A 23,448-nucleotide genomic window follows, 5' to 3' on the forward strand; every position below is an offset into this window, starting at 1 on the left:
TAATTTTTTGCACCTTTAGTAGAGACGGGGTTTCACCATGTTGACCAGGATGGTCTCGATCTCTTGACCTCGTGATCCACCCGCCTCGGCCTCCCAAAGTGCTGGGATTACAGGCTTGAGCCACCGTGCCCGGCCTTTTTTTTTTTTTTTTTTTTAAGATGGAGTCTCGCTCTGCAACCCCAGCTGGAGTGCAGTGGTGTGATCTTGGCTCACTGCAGCCTCCACCTCCTGGGTCCCAGTTCAAGCAATTCTCCTGCCTTAGCCTCCTGAGTTGCTGGGATTACAGGTGCATGCCATCATGCCCAGTTAATTTTTGTATTTTTAGTAGAGACAGGGTTTCACCAAGTTGGCCAGGATGGTCTCAAACTCCTGACCTCGTGATCCACCTGCACTGGTCTCCCAAAGTGTTGGGATTACAGGCATGAGCCACTGCACCTGGTCCTAAACAGAATTTTTTATTTAAAAAAAAAAAAAAAAAAAAAAGCAAACCAAAACAAACACATTTAAAAAATATTTTTGTAGAGGTGGCATCTTGCTATGTTGCCCAGGCTGGCCTTGAACTCCTCAAGTGATCTTTAAATGATCCTCCTGCCTTGGCCTCCCCATATGCTGGGATTACAAGTATTATTAGCCACTGCCCCTGACCCCATTATGACTATTTTTTAAAAATCTGAAGCCCAGAGAGGTTAAGTCTCTTACTCCAGGTCACAAAACCGGGAATGGGTATGGCCAGAGGTCAATCCACCCAAATGTACCCCACTTGGGTATAAGCCTGCTCTAGCATCTAAGCTCTTAACCCCCAAGTGACCCACTTTCCAAGAACTCCTGTCTGCCCTGGTAAGTCTTGCTGTGCACCAGACCTGGGGCTCACCCTCCTGCCCTTCACCATCTCATGTAATCCTCCCTTCCCCCATGGAGTGGGAGTCAGCCTGAGGCCCCAGGCCCTGGGGCCGTCATGGTACAGGGACTGCTGGCCAGGTTGGGGTGGAAGTGCGTACCTCACTCAGCAGGCCAGCCAGGCTCTGTGGCTCCAGTGAATCCAGAACGGAGTTCTCCAGATTCTCGGGCTTCATGGGGGTAAAGTAGCAATCCAGGTCCTGGGCATCAAGAATGGTCTTGAGGGGCTCCTGGCCGGCCCGCTCTGCCCAGCGGCCGTGGGGCTGGTAGCTGCGCTTGGCGTGGAAGGCCGAGCCATCTGGCACATCATCATCTCCTAGCTTGAAGGATATGGGACAGTCAGGAAGCTGGCTGAGTGCTCACCCACTGCAGGGAGCGCCATGGACATTTCAAACAGCCCATCTGGTCTCCTGACTTTCAACACCATTCAGAAACAACTTCCAGATACGTTATCTCCAGCTGGAACCTTTCTCTCTGCTTTTTGGGTTTTTTTTTTTTTTTTTGGATGAAGTCTTGCTCTGTCTCCTGGGCTGGAGTGCAGTGGTGCGACCTCGGCTCACTGCAACCTCTGCCTCCTGGGTTCAAGCAATTCTCCTGCCTCAGCCTCCTAAGTAGCTGGGATTACAGGTGCCCAACCCCATGCCTGGTTAATTTTTGCATTTTTAGTAGTGATGGGGTTTTGCCAGGTTGACCAGGCTGGTCTCAAATTCCTGACCGCAAGTGATCCACCCACCTCAGCCTCCCAAAGTGTTGGGATTACAGGCGTGAGCCAAAGCACCCAGCTTTTTTTTTTTTTTTTTTTTTTTTTTTTTGGTAGAGGTGGACTCTTGCTACGTTGCCTAGGCTGGTCTCAAACCCCTGGGCTCAGGCAATCCTCCTGCTTCGGCCTCCCAAAGTGCTGAGATTGCCTGGCCCTGAACCTTTCTCTGAAACTTCTGAATTGCTCTACATCTCTGTATGGATGTCTGGTGGGTATTTCAAAGTTAATGTGCTGACCGCTCATTTCCTCTCCACAAACCTGCTCCTCCTAGAAGCTTCTGTGTTTCAGTGATCTTTTTCCCAGTTGCTCAGACCCCAACCTTGGGATCATCCTTCATTCACCTCTCTTATTCTGTCTCTTATAATCCACATTGTCTTTCTCTCTTTTCTTTTTCTTTCTTTTTTTTTTTTTTTTGAGAGAGTTTCGCTCTTGTTACCCAGGCTGGAGTGCAATGGCGCGATCTTGGCTCACTGCAACCTCCGCCTCCTGGGTTCAGGCAATTCTTCTGCCTCAGCCTCCCGAGTAGCTGGGACTACAGGCACTCACCACCATGCCCAGCTAATTTTTGTATTTTTAGTAGGGACGGGGTTTCACCATGTTGACCAGGATGGTCTTGATCTCTTGGCCTCATGATCCACTCGCCTCAGCCTCCCAAAGTGCTGGGATTACGGGCGTGAGCCACTGCGCCTGGCTGTTTGTTGTTGTTGTTGTTGTTGTTTTGAGACGGAGTTTCGCTTTTGTTGCCCAGGCTGGAGTGCAATGGCGCGATCTCGGCTCACCGCAACCTCCGCCTCCTGGGTTCAGGCAATTCTCCTGCTTCAGCCTCCTGAGTAGCTGGGATTACAGGCACGTGCCACCATGCCCAGCTAATTTTTTTGTATTTTTAGTACAGACGAGGTTCACCATGTTGACCAGGATGGTCTTGATCTCTTGACCTTGTGATTCACCCGCCTTGGCCTCCCAAAGTGCTGGGATTACAGGCTTGTGCCACCGCGCCCGGCCTTGTTTTTTTTTTTTTTTTTTTTTTTAACAGACAATGCCTCTGTCACCTAAGCTGGAGTGTAGTAGCACGATCCTGCAGCCTCCAACTCTTGGGCTCAAGTGATCCTCCTGCCTCAGCCCCCTGAGTAGCTAGGACTACGGGTGTGCACCACCATGCCTGGCTATTTTTAAATTTTGTGTAGAGATGGGGGTCCACTATGTTGCCTAAGCTGGTCTTGAACTCCTGGCCTCGTGGCCTTTACATGTACAGGCTGTTATGACTGGAACATTCGTCCCAGTATCTGCCTGTCTCACTTGCTTCATCTCTGCTCAAATATTTTCCCAGTAAGGCCTTTCCTATTTACTTAAAACTGCCACCCCACCACATCCTGGCCAACATGGTGAAACCCTGTCTCTACTAAAAATACAAAAAATAGCCGGACATGGTGGCGCGTGCCTGTGGTCCCAGCTACTCGGGAGGCTGAGGCGGAAGAATAGCTTGAACCCAGGAGGTGGAGGTTGCAGTGAGCTGAGATTGTGCCACTGCACTCCAGCCTGGCGACAGAGCAAGACTCCATCTCAAAAACAAACAAACAAACAAACAAAAAAACTGCCACCCCCAACACTCCTTTTTTTTTTTTAATTTTTATTTTTTTATGAAACAAGTTCTTGGCTCTGTTGCCCAGGCTGCAGTGCTGTGGTACTATCTCAGCTCCCTGCAGCCTCACTCTCCCTGGCTCAAGAAATCCTCCCACTTCAGCCTCCTGAGTAGCTAGGACTACAGGTGTACACCACCATGCCTGGCTAATTTTCTAAAATTTTTTGTAGAGATGGGTTCTCACTATGTTGCTCAGACTGGTCTTGAACTCCTAGGCTCAAGCAATCACCTGCCTTGGCCTCCCAAAGTGTTGGGATCACAGGCATGAGGCACCATGCCAGGCTCTGTTCTTTTTCTCTTTTTTGAGACAGGCTATCACTCTGTTGCCTAAGCTGGAGTGCAGTGGTGCCATCTTGGCTCCCTATAGCCTCAATCTCCTGGGTTCAAGTGATCCTCCCACCTCAGTCTCCTGAGTAGCTGGGACCACGGACATGCATCACTGTACCTGGCTGACATGTTTTCCTTCTTGATTCTTTTCCCTCCACAGCACTTATCAGCACCCAACATGCTACGTCATTTACTTATTTACTTATTACACAAGTAAATGACGTAGACTCACAAAGCTCACTTGCCTGTGTGGGCAGGGGAAAATATCCCAGCCTCGGCCTCCCAAAGTGCTGGGATACTGTCCTCGCCCATACAGGCAAGTGAGCCTGTGAAGGGAGAGGCTTTTGTTTCCCCTGTTCACTGCTGTGTCTCTGACAGCCAGAACAATGCCTGGCACAGAGCACTGATCAAGAACAAAGGGCTGTCTCACTGAGCCTGCAAGGATGGCAGGGCTTCTCCAGGGCAAGGAGGGACATGGAAAGGAAAAAGGGCTTCCAGAAGGCAGAGCTGGGGAGGCCTCTCCTCTGCCAGCCCGAGCAATCCCCTCCCTGAAGACTTACCAGCCGCTTTGCCCACAGTGGCAGCTTGCCATTGGTTAGCAGGCACCGAGGATCTGAAGAGAAACACATGAAATCCATGAAGAGGACAAACGCCCAACAAACAGGCCACATGCACAACCGGGCAGTCCCCAAAGGGGCAACATCACAATCCACAGGTCAACAGCACTGGGTGTCAGGGAAATGCAAACTTAAACTGTGGGATGAGATGTTTGACTCACAAGACTGACTGAGGTGAAAATGCATAATACTAACAAAGGATGGCAGGAAAAGTGTGGGGGCAATAGAGAGCGTAATGCAATGCAGGGTGGGGCAGTAACTGGGTTTGGAGAACTCTTGGGGTTCTTTTTTAAAATAAAGGCCGGGCATAGTGGCTCAAGCCTGTAATCCCAGCACTTTGAGAGGCTGAGGTGGGAATGATACTTGAGGCCAGAAGTTCGAGATCAGCCTGGCCAACATGGTGAAACCTTGTCTCTACACACACCCCACCCCAACACACATACATTTATAGCTGGGTGTGGTAGCTTGAGCCTGTGGTCCCAGCTACTCCACAGACTGAGGAGGGAAAATCGCTTGAGCCCAGGAGGTCAAGGCTGCAGTAATCTATGATCGTGCAATTGCACTCCAGCCTGGGCAACAAGAAAAGTGAAATAAAATAATAAAACTTTTAAAGTAAAATAAAATAACCCTAGGACCCAGGGGTGCTACTCGTTAGTCTCTGTCCTGGAGAAATCCTCACATTTTGAGGAGGCCTAGGAGTGATCTTCATCTCCATAGCCTCATGAACAGGGGTGTGCAATCAGGAAAGACCTAAATGTCACCTGAAGGGGAAAAACTTAACATTTCGGAGGCCTCTGCTTTGTATTCACCAACATACAGGTGCGTGAGGGACTTTGCAGAGGAAAAAGATTATGGACAATATCTGCAGCAGAATTTAATTTATTATTTTTTATTTTTTTGAGAGAGAGTCTCACTCCGTCAATAGGCTCCAGGCTGGAGTGCAGTGGCACGACCGTGGCTCACTGCTACCTCCGCCTCCCAGGTTCAAGCAATTCTCCTGCCTCAAGTCTCAAGTAGCTGGGATTACAGGCATACTCTACCAGGCCTGGCTAATTTTTGTATTTTTAGCAGAGATGGGATTTCACCATGTTGACCAGGCTGGTCTTGAACTCCTGACCTCAGGTGATCCACCTGCCTCGGCCTCCCAAAGTGCTGGGATTACAGGTGTGAGCCACCACGCCTGGCCATAATTCAGTTTATGACCTAAGTGATATGATGTGTCTCCCATGGCTGTGCACGGAGGTAGATCAGCATGTAGGAAAAGGCCTGTAAGAATTCATAACATGAGGCCGGGCGCGGTGGCTCACGCCTATAATCCCAGCACTTTGGGAGGCCGAGGCGGGTGGATCACGAGGTCAAGAGATCGAGACCATCCTGGTCAACATGGTGAAACCCCGTCTCTACTAAGAATACAAAAATTAGCTGGGCATGGTGGCGCACGCCTGTAGTCCCAACTACTAGGGAGGCGGAGGCAGGAGAATTGCTTGAACCCAGGAGGTGGAGGTTGCGGTGAGCCGAGATTGCGCCATTGCACTCCAGCCTGGGTAACAAGAGCGAAACTCCGTCTCAAAAAAAAAAAAAAAAAAAAAAAGAATTCATAACATGAGAATAAAAGGGGCCAACCTGCAGAGGACACTGGATTGGGTATGAGGGTGGTGACAAGGAAAATGAGCTTGCTCTGCAACGTTTGATTTTCCCAGGGTGTCTTGCCTTGCTGCTGCCTTCCCGTCAGCCCCTGCCTTTGTCTCCCTTATTGGGAGAGCCCAGCCCCACCCTAAAATCACCCAGTGCTTATCACTGTTTCCCAGCTGCTCTCGAGTCTAGATGTATCATGGCCACTGGGACCTGACGGAAGCCTGTGGGGGCTTCTGGAAAACAGCATCCTGTCTAAAGGGGACTCTTAGGAGAGAACATCTCACCTCTTCAACTACATCAATCATTCGTTCATTTATTAAGACAGGGTCTCACTTTGTCACCCAGCCTGGAGTGCAGTGGCACAACACAGCTCACTGCAGCCTCCACCTCTGGTCTCAAGCAATTCTCCCGCCTCAGCCCCTGGAGTAGCTGGAACAATAAGGTGCACACCACTATACCCAGCTAATTTGTGTACATTTTGTAGAGACGAGATTTCGCTGTATTGCCTAGGCTGCTCTTGAACTCCTGAGCTCAAGCAATCCGTCCACCTTGGCTTCCTAAAGTACTGGGATTATAGGCATGACCCACCGCACTCAGCCTCAAACACATCTTTGATGCCTGGTCAGGTGGTGAGTGGATGGCGTTGACTACAGTCTCTGCCCTCAGGAGTGATCACATGCTCCGACCTGGACAGCTTTAGCAACTGACTCAGAAGTGAGCACAAGAGTCATGCCAAGAACATGAGCCACACAACCCTGAGATGGCTTGAGCTTAGGAAAGAGGTGCTTTCTTCTCTATGGTGTTTTATAAACCTGTAGCTACTGGGGGTATCTTTTCCCCTACTAAAGGGAGAGCCTGTCTGTTAGCAAAGCCAACATGAAGAAAAGCAGAGCCAAAGGCACAAAAAAACACTCCTTTTAACATCATCTTACCATCTGGATCCAGCCTTGTTGAAAGCCAATCTTATTGAATTTTCAGGCACTAAAAAATTATCTTCCTGACTTAAACCTGGTTGCTTTTATACTGAGAGTCTTGACTGATATGATTATTGAGTTTCTTTGTTTTTCTACAGACAGGGTCTCACTCTATTGTTCAGGGTAGAGTGCAGTGGTGTGATCATAGCTTACTATAACCTTGAATTCCTGGGTTCAAGCAATCTTCCTGCCTCAGCCTCCCAAGTAGCTGGGACTACAGGTGTGCACCACCATGTCCGGCTAATTTTTTTCTTTTTGTAGGAATGGGGTCTTGCTATGTGCCAGGCTGGTCTCAAACTCATGACCTCAAGTGAACCTCCTGCCTCAGCTTCCCATGTAGTTGGGACTACAGATGTGTGGCACTATGCCCGTCTAATTTCTTTTTAATTTTTTTTTTTTTGGCAGAGATTGGCTTTGCTATGTTGCCCAGGCTGGTCTTGATCTCCTGGCTTCAAGTGACCCTCCCATTTCAGCCTCCCAAAGTGCTGAGATTCTAGGTGTGAGCTACCATGCTCAGCCTGATTACTGAGTTTTATTTATTTTATTTTTATTACTATTTTTTTGAGATGGAGCCTCATTCTGTCACCCAGGCTGGAATGCAGTGGTATGATCTTGGCTTGCTGCAACCTCCGGCTCCCAGGTTCAAGCAATTCTCATGCCTCAGCTTCTCTAGTAGCTGGGACTACAGTCACACACCACCACGCCCAGCTAATTTTTTGTATTTTTAGTAGAGACAGGGTTTTACCATATTGGTCAGGTTGGTCTGGAATGCCTGACCTCAGGTGATCCACCCGCCTTGGCCTCCCAAAATGCTGGGATTTCAGGCGTGAGCCACCATGCCGAGTTGATTGGTGAGTTTTAATATGTTCCAGGCCCTGTAAACAAAGTCATGGGCAAAACCCAGCAATAATTTCCTACATTGATATAGTTCAAAATAGGGCCCTTTTTCCAACCTGGATTCATGCTGTCTTTGGATGGTGTCTTCAGCATCTCTTCTGGCTCACACTCTTCCTCCAGATCATCCTCTGTCTGCTCTCCAGGGCTCAGGGAGCGAATCTCGCTAGGTGTGGACACATAGGTATCCTGCCTAAAGCCAGGAATGAGGATGGTAAGGAGAGAATACAGGCAAATGGGCTGGTGGTAGGGACTTGCCTAGGGCCCGGACCTGTGCTAAGCTCCATGTGAACATATTCTTAGCTGCTTGTCAAGATGGTGTCGGCGAGTCTCTCACTGGACACCACCTCCCCACTAGAACCACATCATCACAATTCATGAGATTAACAAAGGCTGGGCTCCAAACGAACACAAAACTCTCCCAGGGCCACAGCAACGTGACAGAAAGCCAAGCAGACAGTGGGACTGCAGTCCTGTACTGGGCTCCCTGTAGGGAGTAGCAAGGACAGTGGCTCCTCCTGAGTGCAGGAAACTAAAACATCCTTGGTGTGAAGCAGGCACGGGAGTCAGGGCCCTGGTTCATAGCCTGGGGGTGGAATGGTATCTCCAATAGCACCTCAGGACCAGTGGCCCATGCCAAAGCCTGGTCCCCACAGTGCCCTAGGAGCCACATGGAGTCAGTGGCAATGACAGACATACTCAGAGGCAGGAGAGAAGACAAATGAAAAAACCTCCCACTCAAAATTAGCAACACCCAAACCAAAACCTCAAATCAAAAAGAACGTGAGTTCACTGAAAATAAAACTGACTTTGCTACTTAAAGACTTAAAAAAGAAGTAAGTTGGCCGGGCGCGGTGGCTCAAGCCTGTAATCCCAGCACTTTGGGAAGCCGAGGCGGGTGGATCACAAGGTCGAGAGATCGAGACCATCCTGGTCAACATGGTGAAACCCCGTCTCTACTAAAAAACTACAAAAAATTAGCTGGGCATGGTGGCGCGTGCCTGTAATTCCAGCTACTCAGGAGGCTGAGGCAGGAGAATTGCTTGAACCCAGGAGGCGGAGGTTGCGGTGAGCCGAGATCGCGCCATTGCACTCCAGCCTGGGTAACAAGAGCGAAACTCCGTCTCAAAAAAAAAAAAAAAAAAAAAAAAAGTAAGTTTAGAAGATTCAAAGAAGTGAACCTACAGCTTTCACATGGGAGTAAGAGGACACTGTGGCCCCACTGCAGCCCTCCCTTCAGACTCCTTGCCTGCCCACTCCTCCCCTTGGCTGGCTGGTCAGGGAACCCTCTGTTCCCACAGCTGCCTGGGGCATGCCCCATCACAGTGCTCAGAGGCTTGCCAAACACTTCGCTTTTGCACTTCAATACCCTTCTCGTGGCTGGACATTGTGGCTCACACCTGTGATCCCAGCACTTTGTGAAGCCAAAAATGGAGGATCACTTGGGCCCAGGAGTTCAAGACAAGCCTGGGCAACACAGCAAGACTCTGTGTCTATTATTTACGAAAATTAAAAACAAAAACAAAAACAAAAAAAACCTTTTGGATGTATTACTATAACTGCACATTCAAAATCTGTCTCCCCTACCCAGCTGCAAGTGTATTAATATTAAAGGCAGGGCCCAGGGCTGTCTTGGCCATGGCCATATCCCCAGAATCACTCCATGGGGCCCAGGGACGAACTCATCCCTCTGGTAGATGGACAGGGGGTGCCAGGACCTGGGGTGGCCACTCCACTTCCTGTCCTTCGTGTGCTGCTGCTGCTCCCGGCGGTCGATCTCCAGCAAGTGTTGCTTCATGCAGTTGGTGATCTCTGGGCCCAGGTGCCAGATGAACACACAGCTGCAGGGGCCAAAGAGACACATGCAAGGCAGAGGAAGAGTGAACATGGGAACCACTGCCACACTGACCCTGCAGCCTAGGCCCTGTCCTCCAGATGCTCCTGGAAAACACACCCCATCAGCTTAGTGCAGGGGACTAGACTCGCCACATCCATACCCCCTCGGCCTCAGGTCTGGGGCATGCCAGCAAACCAGGGCCTACTAGGGAGCCCTCAAGACCTGAGGAAGGGGGCTGTGGGGAAGAACTGGAGTAAATCAAAGGGAGTGACAAAAGGGACTTCCTTGAGCATCACCCATGTGCTAAAGAATGTATGTATATCATCTCATTCATTTCTCACCACACAATTTTCTTTTCCTTTATTTTATTATTTTTTTTGAGATGGAGTCTTGCTCTGTCACCTAGGCTAGAGTGCAGAGGCGCAATCATGGCTCACTGCAACCTCTACTTCCAGGTTCAAGTCATTCTTGTGCCTCAGCTCTCGCTGAGTAGCTGAGACTACAGGCACATGCACCATCACACATAGCTAATTTTGTATTTTTAGTAGAAACAGGGTTTCTCCATGTTGACCAGGCTGGCCTGGAACTCCTGACCTCAGGTGATTCACCCGCCTCGGCCTCCCAAACTGCTGGGATTATAGGCGTGAGCCACCACGCCCGGCCTCACCATACAATTTTCAAGGTGAACGATGTTGTCATTTACAGAGGAACAAACTGAAGCTCAAAGAGGGGAAACAACCTGTTCAAGGTGATATGAAAATATATTACAGAGCTGGGATTTGTTTAGTTTTTTTTTGAGATGGAGTTTTGCTCTTGTTGCCCAGGCTGGAGTGCAATGGCACAATCTCAGCTCACCACAACCTCTGCCTCTTGGGTTAAGCAATTATCCTGCCTCAGCCACCCAAGTAGCTGGGATTACAGGCATGCGCCACCATGCCCAGCTGATTTTGTATCTTTAATTTTTAATTTTTTTTATTTTTGAGACGGAGTTTTGCTCGTTACCCAGGCTGGAGTGCAATGGCGCGATCTTGGCTCACCGCAACCTCCACCTCCTGGGTTCAGGCAATTCTCCTGCCTCAGCCTCCTGAGTAGCTGGGATTACAGGCACGCGCCACCATGCCCAGCTAATTTTTTGTATTTTGAGTAGAGATGGGTTTCACCATGTTGACCAGGATGGTCTCGATCTTTTGACCTTGTGATCCACCTGCCTCGGCCTCCCAAAGTGCTGGGATTACAGGCTTGAGCCACCGCGCCCGGCCTAATTTTGTATTTTAATAGAGACAGGGTTTCTCCATGTTGGTCAGGCTGGTCTCCAACTTCTGAATTCAGCTGATCTGCCTGCCTTGGCCTGCCAAAGTGCTGGGATTACAGGCATGAGCCACAGTGCTTGGCCTAGATTTTTTTTTTTTTTTTTTTTTGAGACAGGGTCTCACTCTGTCACCCAGGTTGGGGTGCGTCGGCACAATCTGGGCTCACTGCAACCTCTACCTACCAGGCTTAGGATGTCTCTCCCCTCCTTAGTAGCTGGGACTACAGGTATATGCCAACACACCCAGCTAATTTTTTGTAGAGATGGTGTTTTGCTATGTTGCCCAGGCTGATCTCGAACTCTTGAGCTCAGGTGATCCACCCATCTCAGCCTCCCAAAGTGCTGGGGTTATAGGCATGAGCCATCATGCCCAGCCTAGAGCTGGGATCTGAACTCACAGCTGAGTGTGACACCAAAACTCACACAATTCAAATTGGGCAGCTCAGAAATGCTCTCTACACAGGCAGGCTGAGTGCAGTGGTCATGGTATCTGAGCCACAACTCTCCCATAGTCCATGTCCCACCCACTCCCAGAGGGAGGCCTGGCCAGGGACAGCCTCCAGGCCTGTCCCACCTGTCTCCGGATACTGTGATCAAGTGATGACAGTCATAGGTGAACTTCATGCTGGTAATAATTTCTGCAAACAAAACAAAGAGGCTGACTTCAGAGTCAGAGGCTGTGTGTGGGGGGCAGGCATCCAGAGCAGCAAGGTACACCCACCTGAATGGCCAAACATCTTGGCAATGCACTCGCCTGAGTAAAAGTCAATCACTGAGATGCTTTTGTCAGAGCAGCTAGTGGCCAGGAAGGTACCTGAGGGATCCACATGGACCTGCCAGGAAAGGGACCCATGTGTTACTCCAGCTGCCTGCTTCTTCCTTATGGTGAGGCCTGGGCCCCTCCTCCCCCGTGCTGGATGCACAGCACATGGAACCCTGGCAGGGCAGGAGCTCCCGCTCCCATTCAGCAGGTGAAGAAATTAGCCACCACTGCAGCAGTAACAACAGTAGCTAGGCCCTGTGCTAAGCACTGAATGTGTGCAAAATGAACTCCTGCAGAGAACAAGTCCATGAGCCAAGCTGTCTTTATATGCATTTTACAGGGCATAAAACAGGCTCAAGAGATAATGCTTGCCCAAGGTCACACAGTCAACCTGAGGCAGAGACTGAACCCATAACAATTGTCCTAGACCAGAGGCTCTGAGAAGGTCCCCCCTTGTCCTGAGTGATCCATGCTGGTGTGGGCAAGCCAGGAGGGGAGTCCATGCTTCTGATTCTTCCCACCATACACTGCTGCCACTCAAATGGAACCACCTTAGATGCCTCACATGGGTAAAAACTCAGTAAATAAAGGAAATGCAGCTAGGGTCACTCTCCCTACTCCCCTCGCAAGCATCCTTGTTTAACCAGGCCTGAGAAGGTGCTGGCCAGTGTGGTGCACTGAGGAAGCACCAAGGGCACTAGGTGGCCCATCAAAGCAGTAGGCAGGGGGCCCAAATCCTCACCTTCAGTAAGGACCCTTCGTCACCCTGGGAGCCCTTGTAGCACTTCTTCTGCTTCCCGTTCACGGTGTTGTAGACTCTGGGGAAGTAGGGGTATGTTGTGGCAAACAGGGTCCCAGCCCCCCGACCACCTCACCCTCTGGCTCCTGCTGTCCTCCCCTCCCCTGGAAGCCCCCTGCTGCCAACTGTTCCCATCTGATGCCTAAACTGAAACTGAAAACCCATCTCAAGCTGAAGTTGTGTCCTGGGGTACTCGCTGAGTTAATGCCCATCTCCCCTACAAACTGCAAGCTCAGCGCCCAGCACGCCATAAGAAGGAGTCAGGAAGGAGGTGCAGAGCCTCTTTGCACTCCTTTGCCTTCTGTCTTCCCCTTTGCCTTCTGCCTTCGCTCCTCCACATCCTCCCCAGGCTCAGATGTATCTTCCTCCAGGAAGTCCTGCTTGATCCCCAGGTGGGGTCAGGCGTCTCCCCAGGGGCCCTGGGCTCTGCCATCTCTGACCACTCTGTGCTGTCGCTGTCTGTGGCTGTGAGGTAGCTGTGTCCCCTCCACTGGACTGCGAAGTCCAGGGCCTGGGGCTATCCTGGCCACTGCCATGACCCCAGCACCATCTAGCCCAGCTAGGCGCTCAGAGAATACAGATGAATGCAGGAGTTTATGTGCCACATCAGCAACTCAGTCATCCCACACTGGCTCTAGGGAGAGCTAGAAGGAAGCCCTCTGCTGACCTGGAGACCAGGCCTGGGAGAGCCTACCTTCAGAGAAATACCAGGTAGTGGCCCAGCACGGTAGCTCACGCCTGTAATCCCAGCACTTTGGGAAGCTGAGGCGGGTGGATCACCTGAGGCCAGCAGATCACCTGAGGTCAGGAGTTTGAGACCAGCCTGGCCAACATGGCAAAACCTCGTCTCTACTAAAAATATAAAAATTTAGCCAGGCATGGTGGCAGGCATCTGTAATCCAGCTACTTGGAAGGCTGAGGCAGGAGAATCACATGAACCTGGGAGGCGGAGGTTGCAGTGAGCCAAGATGGTGCTACTGCACTCCAGCCTGGGCAACAGAGCGAGACTCTGCCTCAAAACAAAACAAAACAAAACAAAACAAAAAAAGAAACAAGAAACACCTGCTGGGTCCCTCAATCCCCTCCCAGCTTGTTGGGGACCAGAGGAACACGGGGAGGAAAGCAGCCAGCCTAGGACAAAGCAGACCAGGCCAGTCCCTGTTCAGAAACCAGCCTGGCCCAGTCCAGCTAAGGGCTCAGGGCCACTCCTCACCTCACATTTCGGTCCTGGCAGGCCACGGCCACATACTTCTGGGTGATGTCAATGTCCATGTCATACAAGGTGGTTTTCTCTGCTACGTGGTGGGTACGGACAAAGTGTAGTCCATCCGAACCCTGGCAGGGTGGCAGGACCTTCAGAGAATGCCCTGATAACCTCCCAACCCAGTCCCCAAGGAGGCCACGCCATCCTACCCGCTGGGCACTGCGAAAGTAGATGCTCTTGTCAGCCCCACAGCTGATCATCTGGATGTCTCTGTTGCCTGGGGGAGGAAGTGGCTGTGTGTTAGGCAGGGCTGGGCCACATGGGCAGGGGATCCTAGCTGGGGACCTCCACTGCAAGGGCCTTCAATCAATTGTGCTGGGATCTAGGAAGGCTTCCTGGAGAAGGTGAGGTTGGTGCTGGGTCTGGATGGGACTCTGTGAGATATAAGCTGTGTGTGAGGGAGCAAAGGTGGACCTGTGGGCAAAGCTGGCTCTGCAGAGTAAGGGCATATAGGGAAACAAAGGCTGGGGACAAAGAAGGGACACTCTCTCCAGTCTGGGATTGAGAAAGGTGACTTCAGCAGCAGAGTAGAGGCAGGACTATAGCAGGGACCAGTGGAGACAGGCTGGGAGGCTCACGCCATCAAGATCAATTGCAAGATCCACACAAGGCTTAGGCCAGGCCCCAGGCATGGGCCTAATCTTCCTGAATGCTCACCACCCATTCCACTGGACAAGTGTGAACACAGAAGTTCACAGAGTCCTTGTCCCAAGGTACACAGAGAGGACAGCTGGAGGACTGAACTCAGGCATTCTCTGGTGCTAGAGTCAAAGCTGTTAAACACAGCTCTGAACTGGGGCCTCCCCTCTGAGCCTTAGCTTCCTGTCCGTACAATGGGCGTCGTGACAGTCCCTTCCCTGGAAAGTGGTATGAAGTCATTGGAATAGGGGCTGCAACATGGTAAGTACTAGAAACATTCTTGCTTTTATTATTCTCATTTCTTTACAGAGTAAGAGTTTGGTGAGCATGAAAAGGCAGAACAAATATAAAACTCTTAGGGTCTCATCACATCAGACATGCTCCTTCATGACAGAATATTCAAGAGAGGGTCCAGGCCTGACATACAAATATTAGATGTTGCTCAAGGAGAGTCATTGGCTCACAGAAGGGAGTAAACCCCATATAGGGGAGGAAGTGTGACCTGCTGCAGTCTCCACCTCCCAGGTTCAAGCAATTCTCCCACCTCAGCCTTCCAAGTAGCTGGGATTACAGGTGCACCACCATGTCCAGCTAATTTTTTATTTTCAGTAAAAATGGTGTTTCACTATGTAGGCCAGGCTGGTCCTGAACTCCTGACCTCAGGTGATCTACCCTCCTCAGCCTCCCAAAGTGCTGGGATTATGGGCGTGAGCCACCGTTTCCTGCCTAGGTCATTATTCTTTATATTGTATACAGACACCATATTCACTTGTTTGGATACATATTTGACAGGGGTGTTAAAAGAACAAATTCTTTTTTAGCAGGGTAGCTAGCGAGGCACAGGGAGCAGGAAGGGGCTCACCAGCGAACTTGATGGCGGTGATGGAGGAGGAGTGGTCATCCAGCGTCTGTTCCAGGTTGTAGTTCTTCTCCACGTTCAGCACATGGATCAGCCGGTCCCGACTGGCTGAGGCCAGCAAGGTCATCCCTGTGAGAGGAGAGGATGAGATTGGTTCCTGAAGGCTGCCTGGGTGCCCTGGCCTCCCAAAGGGCAGTGTGACCAAGCTGCCCAGTCCTGGAGAAGGGGGCCAACTTGACCCAGGCCCGGCAAGGGCTACTTCCTCAGCTCCGTGTGGTCTTTCCCAGGGCCCCTACACCCTGACATTTCACCTCCTCACCACCAGCTCAGGGAGGATGAGTCTCAATGGGTTCTCCTCTAGGGACAGCCACAGCAGACACCCCAGCAGAGCCCAGCACTCTTGCCTGCTGAGTTCGACTCCTTGGCACACCAGGTAAATCCCTGGCAACCTCTCAGTCTCTCCTGAAACCACTGTCCTTTCACCCTCTGAGGTCTGGCTGCCTGGGCCTTGTCCAGGTCTGATTGACTGCCTGTGGCCAGACTCCCATCTGCCACCAGCCTTCCCTACTCTGGTCACTTGCTAGGCCTGAGGCTTAACAACATGACCCGAGGCAGAGGGGAGATCAGGAGAGGCAAACCAAGTGAAGAGATGTATAAAGACAAGTCAGTGGGGCACAGGTCATGGGGCATGGGAGAATGAAAGAAGAGCATGGGGAAAATCACATGAGGACCAAATACCACCAAATCCATAACTCCCAAAGTGCTGGGATTACAGGCATAGTGCCCAGCCTAGAAAAAATCTTGAGGAGCCAGGCATGGGGTTCATGTCATGTAATCCCAGCACTTTGGGAGGTCAAGACAGGCAAATCATCTGAGGTTAGGAGTTTGAGACCAGCCTGGACAACATGGTAAAACCCCGTCTCTACTAAAAATACAAAAATTAGCTGGGTGTGGTGGTGGGGTGCCTGTAATCCCAGCTACTCTCAAGAGGCTGAGGCAGGAGAACAGCATGAACATGGGAGGCAGAGGTTGCAGTGAGCCGAGATGGTGCCATTATACTCCAGGCTGGGTGATAGAGTGAGACTCTGTCCCATTAAAAAACAACAGGCTGGGCGTGGTGGCTCACGCGTGTAATCCCAGCACTTTGGGAGGCCGAGGCGGGTGGATCACGAGGTCAAGAGATCGAGACCATCCTGGTCAACATGGTGAAACCCCGTCTCTACTAAGAATACAAAAATTAGCTGGGTATGGTGGCGCACGCCTGTAGTCCCAGCTACTAGGGAGGCGGAGGCAGGAGAATTGCTTGAACTCAGGAGGCGGAGGTTGCGGTGAGCCGAGATCGCGCCATTGCACTCCAGCCTGGGTAACAAGAGTGAAACTCTGTCTCAAAAACAACAACAACAACAACAACAACCAAACAAACAAACCAGGTACGGCGGCTCACACCTGTAATCCTAGCACTTTGGGAGGCCAGGGAGGATGGCTCACCTGAGGTCAAGTTTGCGACCAGCATGGCCAACATGGTGAAATCCTGTCTTTACTAAAAATAGAAAAATTGGCCAAGCGTGGTGGTGGCTGCCTGTAATCCCAGCTACTTGGGAGGCTGAGGCACGAGAATCACTTTAATCCTGGAGGTGGAGGTTGCAGTGAGCCAAGATGGTGCCACTGCCCTCTAGCCTGGGTGACAGAGTGAGACACCATCTCAAAAAAAAAAAAAAAAAAAAAAAAAAAAAAAGCTTGAGGAATCTGGGTGAAGCCCATGTGGGTATTCATTATAATATTCTCCCAATATTTCTATAGGCTTCAAATTTTTTGAAAATAATGCCTAGGCTGGGTGTGGTGGCTCACGCCTGTAATCCCAGCACTTTGGGAGGCTGAGGTGGGTGGATGACCTGAGGTCAGGAGTTCAAGACCAGCCTGGCCAACATGGTGAAACCCCATCTCCACTAAAAATACAAAAAATTTTATGAAAACAAAAAAAAAGAAAAGAAAAGAAAAAGAAAAGAATGACTGTCAATCAATCTACCTTCTCCAGGAGAGGATGAGCTCATTCAGAATTCACTCATTCATACATCTACCCCATTGGCTTGGGGGCTGGCAACAGCAGTGGGCAAGTCAAGCTGAGTCCCAGCTGCTCTGGTTTCGGGGTCCAGCAACAGGGGCCCTTACCAAATACAAGACTCCCAGCTGCCATCCACAGTCCCACCAGACACCAGCTACCCCTTTCTGTGGCTCTGCCAAGGGGGCTCCTCCCTGCCTGACCCCCACTCCATCCCCGCTGTGGGCTCACCTGTCTCCGGCTTAGAGTACTCCAGGCACAGCACCTCAGCATCATGGGCCTCCACCTTGACCAGCTCGTCCATGAAGTGCAGCTCGTGGATCCTGGGAGACACACACTGCCTGCTAAAGCCCCCACACCCCAGCCCCCTGCGCTCTGCCACTGCTAGGAAAGGTCAGAATGGCCAGGCCAGCAACATAAGAACCCCTTATCATGGCCAAATACTCTAGAGATGCACAACCACTTCTCTCACTTAGAAAACTGCCATCGTAAATGGAGTCATGTTGAGCCAGGGGGCACCTCAGCAGACAGCAGCCCCTTGTGGTGCATGAGCCAGAATATAGCCCCAGGGACCTAGGACAGTCCTATAGAAGGGCAGGCACACACACAGGGCTGCATCAGAGGTGGTTCCTGGGATGGGGCAGGAGCCAGGGGTTAGGGGCCGGAGGCCATAGTCCAGCATAGGAGCTATGGATGAGAACATTTGATTCCAGTATCTCATTCTTTTTTTTTTTTTTTTTTTTTTTTTTTTTTTTGAGACGGAGTTTCGCTCTTGTTACCCAGGCTGGAGTGCAATGGCGCGATCTCGGCTCACCGCAACCTCCGCCTCCTGGGTTCAGGTAATTCTCCTGCCTCAGCCTCCTGAGTAGCTGGGATTACAGGCACGCACCACCATGCCCAGCTAATGTTTTGTATTTTTAGTAGAGACGGGGTTTCACCATGTTGACCAGGATGGTCTCAATCTCTCGACCTCGTGATCCACCCGCCTCGGCCTCCCAAAGTGCTGGGATTACAGACTTGAGCCACCGCGCCCGGCCTCCAGTATCTCATTCTTAAGAGTATCAAATCTAGACCTTCCTCGTTCTCCCCAAATGAAATCAGTCATCAGGTCAACCCAGCTTCTCCATTCTACCCATGTGATCTTGGTCCAGATACTTGGTGCCAATAACGTCACTTACATCAGAGGGTCGGTGAGAAGATTAAATTGGTCAACACAGTGTTCAGGCCAGCACTCAACAAGGGAGAAAAGTGCTACCCTATGTTAGCTCTTGGTACTGTTTTGCCACTCTGGACAGTGCCATGTCAGTGTAAAGAGCCCACTGACACAGAGCTGGTCTCACACAGTGAGTGGTATCAAAACAGATGCCAGTATTTAAAAATTATACAATTTCACGGAAAAAAAAAAATCAGCACTTTCTGCTCTTCTTGACAACAGGAAGATGTGATAACTTGGAACCTGCTCTCCTGGGACTGCCTGGTGGCTGCTGCCCCTTTATGTTTCCTCTAGTTCCCCCAACTCTCTTCCATTTCCCAGTGGCTCCAACACCCAGGTGGTCACAGCTGTCATTTGTCATCTTAAACCTGGCCCTAGTGACAGGGCCTATGTCCCACTAGCACCTACTGGGTTGGTAACATCTTGACAAACCTTGACAGGGCGCATGAGCAGCCTGAACTCTCAGATATCCCACCCTCATGGCCCCTCTCTTAGGGCCACTAGGACCCTTTTCCAGCTGGCATCTTCACGAGCACTTCAGCACTGGTACTACGTGGCCGGTGAAAGTGTCACTCTGCCCTAGAGTCATATGACCTTGCCTGTTTATAGGCAAAGTCTGCACACCCCAGCTGCTGAGGTCCTGGTAGCTACCCTGCTCTAGCCCTTCTGGAGGCCCCTTCCGAGCTTAAGTACCCAAGGGTGGCAGGTTACCAGATTGCTATTCACAGCCCTTCATTCCCAATGGGCAGCAGGAGGTGCCAAGGCCAGGGCTCCTGCCCACCGCCCTGAGAACCCGAGCTGGAGCTGGGAGGTGTATACTGGACACTGCCAGGACCCACTTGCCTCAGATTTCCACTTCGGTCGCCTGAAGCCAAATGTTGGCCGTCAGGACTGACCTGCATGACCCGCACCCCGGCTTTCACGTCCATGGGTGTCCCATTCTCGCTCCCCCGGTCTGGGAAGTGTGACATGTCCTGCAGGTGCTGGATGTCATTCTCCACATACACAACCTTCAGCAGGGTCTGCAGGAAGGACAGGGCTGAGGTCAGCACCACAAACAGCTCAGAAGCACTTCTGAAATTGTGTCCCTCCACAGCTAGTCTCTTCTACATTCATAACACAACTCTAATTTTGAGCTGGGAAGTTTGCCAATCAGAATAATTATTTCCTCGCCTCACCTCCCCTGAAGCTAGATGAGAACATGTGAATAAATTCTGAACAACTAAATATGAAGCAAGCATGTACTCTTCCAAGTCTTTTCTTCATCTTGCAGCCCGGAACTTGGATATGATAGCAGGAGCCCCACAGCCACACTGGGTTATGAGGACACAGGCTACTTCTTCAAATTACAGAGAGCTGGAAGGCCCTTGGATCCCTAAGGGCTTCCTGCAGAATGGTCTAAACTGGTTACCTTCAGACTCAGACTACTTTTATGAGTCAGAAGCCTGACTTTTACCTCTTATTTTGAGTTTTTCTATCGTGTGGAGCCAAAAACAGCCTGTATGTCACAGGTACAGAGGAGACGATGGTAGCACTACGTGGAGAATGAGGGGAGTAATAAAGGTGCACCTGCTACAGCCTCCCGCATCGAGGGCCTTTTTAGTTCCAGTTGCACTGACCTCTTTCATGTTTTCCAATTCACCCAGCTGTTTCCCACCCCATGGCCTTCGTACAGGCTAATGCCTAAGTATTGACCCTCTTCCCTTCCCTCTTCACTCCTCCCAATCTCAACTTAGCTGTCCCTTCCACGGGAAGCTGCTCCAGATGTCCCAGACAAGTTCACATGCTGCTGCTCTATGTCCTACTAGCACCCTGCACATTTCATGGTGCTTGTCGCACTTGTGATTGCGCATAACATGGATGGTTGTCAGTTCACTGTCTGCCCTCACTGGACTGTGTGTGCCACAGGGCAGGAGAAGAGTCTTAGTCACTGTTGTGTCCCTAGCATGCAGCAAAGCACGTGGCATGGACCTTAATAAATATCTGCAGAATAAATGAATGCATGACTCAGGTCTCAGCTACCAGAGAGGCTTCCTCGCTGGCGTCGCAATGGTAACCAAAATTTCTTCAGCAAGCTTTTCTCCCCAGCCTCCCATCATGGCTCTTGCCAGCATTCTGCCCGCACCTCCCTGAGGTCTCACTGTGTGGCAGCCAGTGGACAGAGGGAGCCCCAGAATAGCTGGGCTCATCAGCTGCTCTCCCAGGGAGTTCCACCTCAAGACTTAGAAAGCAATTTCACCTCTGCTGGGTGTGTTGGGGCTGCCTGGAGTGGCTGTGTCCACACATCTGGAAAGCAGGAGCCAACTGGCAGAGAATCAGAGGGGACAGACCATGCCGCCTCAGAGGGGGAGCAGGAGAAACAGAAACAAGAGGAAGGGACGCAGAGAGGGACCCGCCTTGGCTGCCAGTTCTTGCCCTGGTGGAACCTAACATCTAGGGTCCATCAGAGTCCCTCCTGCCCCTGCATCCACGCTTACAGTAGGTCTTTATTCCTCCTGAAAGATGACTCACATGCCAGGCGCGGTGGCTCACGCCTGTAATCCCAGCACTTTGGGAGGCCAAGGCAGGTGGATCATGAAGTCAGGAGTTTGGGGCCAGCCTAGCCAACGTGGTGAAACCTTGTCTCTACTAAAAATACAAAGATTAGCCAGGCACAGTGGCAGGCGCCTGTAATCCTAGCTACTCGGGAGGCTGAGGCAGGAGGATCACTTGAACCTGGAAGGTGAAGGTTGCAGTGAGCTGAGATCACGCCACTGCACTCTAGCCTGGGTGACAGAGCAAGACTCTGTTTCCAAAAAAAAAAAAAAAAAAAAAAAAAAAAGATGGCTCACAAAGGAAACCACTTACATTGCTGAAGATGTTTTTCTGCCAGTGAGAGTCAGGGCTACTGTCCAAGTTCCAGAAGCGAATGGTGTTGTCTGAAGAGCAAGTCAGAAAAGATCCTGATGGCAAACAAGCTCTCTGGTCTTCAAACTCAGGATACACCTATAGTTCCCAGACGACAAGGCAAAGAGTGACTCAATGACAGCACTACGACTTACTGTTGAATTTTCCTGAAAAAAAAATTTTTTTAAGTAAGTTACAGATAAACAGGTATCATGCAATACTTTCTATGCTAAAAATTAACAAGGCAAAAAAAAAAAAAGGACACAAAATGCTGCCATATATTGTACATGTCCCACCTTCAGCTTCGGTCTTAACACATAACCTTAAATAAACTTCCAAGGGAAATGCGGAACTCAGTCAAACATCACTGAGCACAAAAGAACAATGTACCATGAGCAAGAAGCAGCAGAAGCAACAGAGTGTAGCAAGGCTTCAAATACTGAAATTATTAAGTCAGGGGAGGTGGGGCATGCCTGTAGTCCCAGCTACTTGAGAGGCTGAGGCAGGAGGATAGCTTGAGGTCAGGTGTTCAAGCCCAGTCTGGCCAACATATGAGACTGTGTCTCAAAATAGACAGACAAACCAAAACAAAAACAAAAACAAAAATACCCAAATTGGAATTATCAGACAGAACATAACTATGTCTAACATGTTTAAAGAACTAAAAGACTAGCCGGGCACAGTGGCTCACACCTGTAATCCAAGAACTTTGGAGGCCAAGGTGGGCGGATCACCTGAGGTCGGGAGTTCAAGACCAGCCTGACCAACATGGTGAAATCCCGTTTTGTTTTTTTAAAAAGAAATAAAAGATATATATTTACATATATCATATATGTTTATGCATATTATATATATACATTTTATATATGCATACATATATATACACATACATATATATAAAATATGTAAGTATATATATGTATTTTTGAGACAGAGTCTTGCTCTGTCACCCAGGCTGGAGTGCAGTGCTGAGATCTCAGCTCACTGCAACCTCCATCTCCCAGATTCAGGCGATTCTTCTGCCTCAGCCTCCCGAGTAGCTAGGACTACAGGTGTGTGCCACCACACCCAGCTAATTTTTGTACTATTAGTAGAGATGGGGTTTCACCACATTGGCCAGGGTGGTCTCAAACTCTTGACCTTGTGATCTGCCCACCTCAGCCTCCCAAAGTAGTGGGATTACAGGCATGAGCCAACGTGCCCGGCCTAAAAGATAATTTTGACAAGATTAAAAGTATGAAGCCAACCAGAAATTATAAAGATTAACCAAGCAGGGCTGAAAAAGAACAAAATAGAACTGCATCTAGAAATTAATAAAAAAAAAACATACTAGGCCGGGCGCGGTGGCTCAAGCCTGTAATCCCAGCACTTTGGGAGGCCGAGGTGGGTGGATCACAAGGTCAAGAGATCGAGACCATCTTGGTCAACATGGTGAAACCCCGTCTCTACAAAAACACAAAAAATTAGCTGGGCATGGTGGCGTGTGCCTGTAATCCCAGCTACTCAGGAGGCTGAGGCAGGAGAATTGCCTGAACCCAGGAGGCGGAGGTTGCGGTGAGCCAAGATAGCGCCATTGCACTCCAGCCTGGGTAACAAAAGCAAAACTCCATCTCAAAAAAAAAAAAAACAAAAACAACAGCCGGGCGCAGTGGCTCACGCCTGTAATCCCAGCACTTTGGGAGGCTGAGGCAGGTGGATCACAAGGTCAGGAGATCAAGACCATCCTGGTCAACATGGTGAAACCCCGTCTCTACTAAAAATACAAAAAATTAGCTGGGCGTGGTGGCGCGTGCCTGTAATCCCAGCTACTCAGGAGGCTGAGGCAGGAGAATTGCTTGAACCCAGGAGGCGGAAGTTGCGGTGAGCCGAGATCGCGCCATTGCACTCCAGCCTGGGTAACAAGAGTGAAACTCCGTCTCAAAAAAACAAACAAACAAAAAAAACAAAAAAACATACTAAAAACCAAAGATTAGATATAATTGAGGAGAAAATTAAGTTAACTGAAAGACAGAACTAAAGATATTTAAAATGAAGCTGAAAGGGACAAACAGCCACCATACAAAGAGATTTCAAAATA

General features: G+C 50.2%; 1 protein-coding gene across 3 annotated transcripts in view; it reads right to left on the reverse strand.

Moving 5' to 3' along the window:
• WDR62 (WD repeat domain 62) overlaps positions 1-23,448 on the reverse strand; it is a 54,453-nt gene that overhangs the window by 8,175 nt on the left and 22,830 nt on the right. For 2 of the 3 annotated variants that reach the window (XM_010347965.3, XM_074386513.1), the window contains exons 10-22: positions 21,333-21,470; positions 19,329-19,507; positions 17,504-17,595; positions 15,217-15,342; positions 13,865-13,932; positions 13,665-13,786; positions 12,395-12,470; positions 11,611-11,722; positions 11,464-11,527; positions 9,462-9,584; positions 7,803-7,936; positions 4,184-4,236; positions 999-1,217 (exon numbers count right to left, since the gene is read on the reverse strand). In XM_010347965.3, the coding sequence (XP_010346267.1) occupies positions 999-1,217; positions 4,184-4,236; positions 7,803-7,936; positions 9,462-9,584; positions 11,464-11,527; positions 11,611-11,722; positions 12,395-12,470; positions 13,665-13,786; positions 13,865-13,932; positions 15,217-15,342; positions 17,504-17,595; positions 19,329-19,507; positions 21,333-21,470 (1,506 nt within the window). The remainder of the gene's footprint in view (positions 1-998; positions 1,218-4,183; positions 4,237-7,802; positions 7,937-9,461; positions 9,585-11,463; positions 11,528-11,610; positions 11,723-12,394; positions 12,471-13,664; positions 13,787-13,864; positions 13,933-15,216; positions 15,343-17,503; positions 17,596-19,328; positions 19,508-21,332; positions 21,471-23,448) is intronic. The other variant, XM_074386514.1, reaches the window with a different exon arrangement.

This window comes from Saimiri boliviensis, chromosome 14 (genome assembly GCF_048565385.1).
Source record: "Saimiri boliviensis isolate mSaiBol1 chromosome 14, mSaiBol1.pri, whole genome shotgun sequence".
In the NCBI taxonomy this organism is placed as follows: domain Eukaryota; kingdom Metazoa; phylum Chordata; class Mammalia; order Primates; family Cebidae; genus Saimiri; species Saimiri boliviensis.